At 34.9% G+C, this 3,937-nt stretch overlaps 1 protein-coding gene across 1 annotated transcript; it reads left to right on the forward strand.

Moving 5' to 3' along the window:
- The first annotated feature begins 798 nt into the window (after positions 1–798).
- Positions 799–2,578, forward strand: LOC106625102 (enolase-like). Its single transcript, XM_036376828.2, is given in 3 exon segments — positions 799–1,014; positions 1,017–1,046; positions 1,049–2,578. Coding segments are annotated over 3 exon segments (1,254 nt in total). The 5' UTR covers positions 799–887; the 3' UTR covers positions 2,146–2,578.
- Positions 2,579–3,937: the final 1,359 nt, after the last annotated feature.

Here is a 3,937-nt window from a genome sequence, read left to right on the forward strand (position 1 = left end):
ACGAAGACAAATCGCATGCCAAACCAACAACTACAACAACAAATTGCATGCAAGCAATTGCAATCAAACACCACAGCAAACAGCCAACAACAACATTAATAACAACAAATACACAGTTATAAATGTGTGCAACATTACGTGGAAAAATGCTATGTTGTTTGTAGCAACCGTTGTTGTTGTCCGTTATTTATTGTTATTGTTGTTTATGTTGTTGTTGTACTTTTTCACTGTTTCTGCGCGTTCGAAAGGAAAATTGCCACTTGCGAAACAACAATAACAACAACTACATACCGTTAGCCCAAGTACGTATATATATATACTAAGAGATATAATAATATATGTGCATACTTATATATAACTACACAAATATATATATATATATACATTTATATGTAAATACATAACTTTTCAAACCAATCACAATAACCGAAACCGAAAGTGAGATAATAATTTTCGCAGGTTGTTGTAAAAATGTTAAATTGCAATAACAAAACAGAAAATTCCATGAAAAAGAGTTATGCAAATAAGAGGAAAATTGTTGTGACTATAATGCCATGTTGTTGTAATGAGTTGTAAACTAACCGATGTCCATGTGCACATTGCCTTAACTGCTTTTCTAAAAAAAGTTACATCATTAATGCTCGGAGATGATAAGACAAATTTTTTTTCGCAACAAAAGCTCTTAAGCATATTTAAAATTGGTCTTACAGGACTTGCTTTTTAGTAAAAGAGTAGAGACGTATTTCATCTCCAATACAATTAGAACTAACGTGAAGAGAATTTTACTAACGAAAGTTGCTCCACAATCGCCGTTGGTGAATTTTGGTGCCAAAGTTCCGTCTCCGTTTGGATTACAATTCTTATTAATTAAACGCTTAAACTCAAGTATGCCTATCAAGTCAATCTTCGCTCGTCAAATCTTCGACTCGCGTGGTAACCCCACCGTCGAGGTTGATTTGTGCACTGAATTGGGTATTTTCCGTGCCTCTGTACCCTCCGGGGCATCGACTGGTGTACTGAAGCTCTTGAATTGCGCGATAATGATAAGAACAGAAGGCTTTGGGACCCGAATTGTTAAAGGCAAATCTTGAGGTCACCGATCAAGAGGGCATTGATAACTTCATGCTGAAATTGGATGGTACTGAGAACAAGCCAAAATTCGGTGCTAACGCCATTCTGGTTATCTCATTGGCTGTCTGCAAAGCTGGTGCTGCCAAGAAGGGTGTACCACTATACCAGCACATTGCTGATTTGGCTTCCAACAAGGACATCATTCTGCCAGTACCTGCATTCAATGTAATCAACGGTGGTAGTCATGCTGGCAACAAGTTGGCCATGCAGGAATTCATGATTCTACCAAGTGGCGCAACCAGCTTCACTGAAGCCATGAAAATCGGCTCTGAGGTCTACCATCACTTGAAGAAGGTCATCAAGGATAAATTTGGTTTGGATGCCACCGCTGTTGGTGATGAAGGTGGTTTCGCACCCAACATTCAATCCAACAAGGAAGCTTTGGTTTTGATCCAAGACGCCATCGCTAAGGGCGGTTACACCGGCAAGGTCGAAATTGGTATGGATGTTGCTGCTTCTGAATTCCACAAGGACGGTCAATACGATTTGGACTTCAAGAACCCCAACAGCGACAAGTCACAATGGTTGTCGCCTGAGAAGCTCACCAACTTGTACCAGGAATTCATCAAGGAGTTCCCCATCACCTCAATTGAGGATCCCTTTGATCAGGATCACTGGGATGCCTGGTCAACCCTTACTGCCAGCACACAAATCCAAATTGTTGGTGATGATTTGACTGTCACCAACCCCAAGCGTATCCAGACTGCCGTTGAAAAGAAGGCTTGCAACTGCTTGTTGTTGAAGGTCAACCAAATCGGTACCGTCACCGAATCCATCAAGGCTCATTTGTTGGCCAAGAGCAACGGTTGGGGCACCATGATATCACATCGCTCCGGTGAAACCGAGGACACTTTCATTGCCGATCTCGTTGTTGGCTTGTCTACTGGTCAAATCAAGACCGGCGCACCATGCCGTTCTGAACGTTTGGCCAAATACAACCAAATTCTTCGAATCGAAGAAGAGTTGGGCGCCAAGGCGAAGTATGCCGGCAAATCTTTCAGAAAGCCACAGTAAATTCTTAGTGTTGAGCAATAAATAATAATTCCAACATGCACAATTAAAGTCTAATTCAAGAAAATTTTGAAATTTTGAGAACATCATGTGGGTGTGGCATATTAAGTTGAACTTAATAACGGGAATACAATAAATGCAAACCTAGTACCTTAAATTCTATAGCCATCTACTATTACTACAAACCAACAACAACAAGAAATGTTAATGAAATTTTGTGTACAGTTATGATTTTCATCACCTTTTCATACTTGTAAACCATTTTAATCGTTATATTAAACATATTTCATTTAAACTATATACAAAACTATTATTTCTGAATTGTTCTTTTTATATAAAACTACTTTAAATTATTATTATTAATGGTAATTTCATTTCGGTATAATAAAATAGCATAGAACAATGATAAAAAAAAATAAAGAAAATACCAATAAAAGCGTAAGCTTTAAAAACATAATACATTTATTTGAAAGCTCTTAGGCCCGCCTAAAGCTGGGTCTGCTAATGATACGTACATATTTCACCTCCAAAGGCTATTACAACTAACAAGTAGACCCGAAAACTAGCTCTTTTAGATTTATATATATATATTTTCAAATATATGGTAGCTTATGGACGAAAGTACCCCGCATGAAGACTCTGCTTTATCGGTCCTGTTAAAGTAACAGCATTTAAGTAAATAATTCGAAGCTTTTTTTTAAATTAATTTGACATCGAATCTAAAATTTTGTATCATCTACTAAAAGGGCAAACCGAGTCATATACATATGCGCATATATATCAAGAGATCAACTTTCTAATCGGTAACAGTCTCTTAGCTGAAACTAATTTAATCGTTCATATATGCGATAATTAGAGGTAGAATAGCCATCTTGTCTAGAATATGATAGATTCAAAACATATATATCTCAGATATAATTTTGATATTTAAAAATGAGACTTTTGAAAAGGCTGATGCTTTGTCGAAAAACTTTTTTTTAGCTTCAAGCATCAAGCAACCCACAAATATGTGATACATAACTCAAATATAATAAATAATCTGTAGTGTTTGTTCTTGTCTTCCGAAATTTGTAATTAGCAAACTTTCTCATGCATATATAGTTCTTATAAAAGATCCATATTATCATAAGCTTCAAAGCTTCTATGTTTTCTGCAACAATGTTCACAAAGTTTTGACATTAAATACAAATTAATTAAATTTATTGTATTGTATATTTACTGTAATACCGACAATAGTTCATACGCTGCTAATTGCATTAACCGCAATTACTGTTAATGTAATAATTGCCAGTGGAACCAATTCGCTTTTGTATATAACACATTAAATTAAATTATTTGTGGCCTAAACAATTTTTTAAATCGATTTTCAATTACAATAAATTTGCTGCTTAAATTTAGAATAACTAAGGTGGTTCTAAAAATTTATAATCAAAGTTACTGAATTTCTTTTTTAGTTTCACACACTCAATGAAAAACTGAGCTGAAATACTACATAACAGCAAATTTAAGTATTAAGGTGGTTCTTATTCTAGAAATTAATATTAATAATTTTCTAGTGGCGCCAACTCAGAAGAAAAAAAACTAAAATACTTGAAATGACAAATTTAAACATTAGGGTTGTTCTAAAAAAAGAATTTAAGAATTCAAATTCACAAGTATATATCAGTAGGGCGGTGCCAAGGAATTCTAAAAATTTAAATTATTAATTTGTCACCATCTCATTATGAAACGAAACTAATATATGTTAAACGGCAAATTTAAAAATTAGGGTGGTACCAAAAAGTAACAAAAAAAT

This window comes from Bactrocera oleae, chromosome 5 (genome assembly GCF_042242935.1).
Source record: "Bactrocera oleae isolate idBacOlea1 chromosome 5, idBacOlea1, whole genome shotgun sequence".
Lineage (NCBI taxonomy): Eukaryota > Metazoa > Arthropoda > Insecta > Diptera > Tephritidae > Bactrocera > Bactrocera oleae.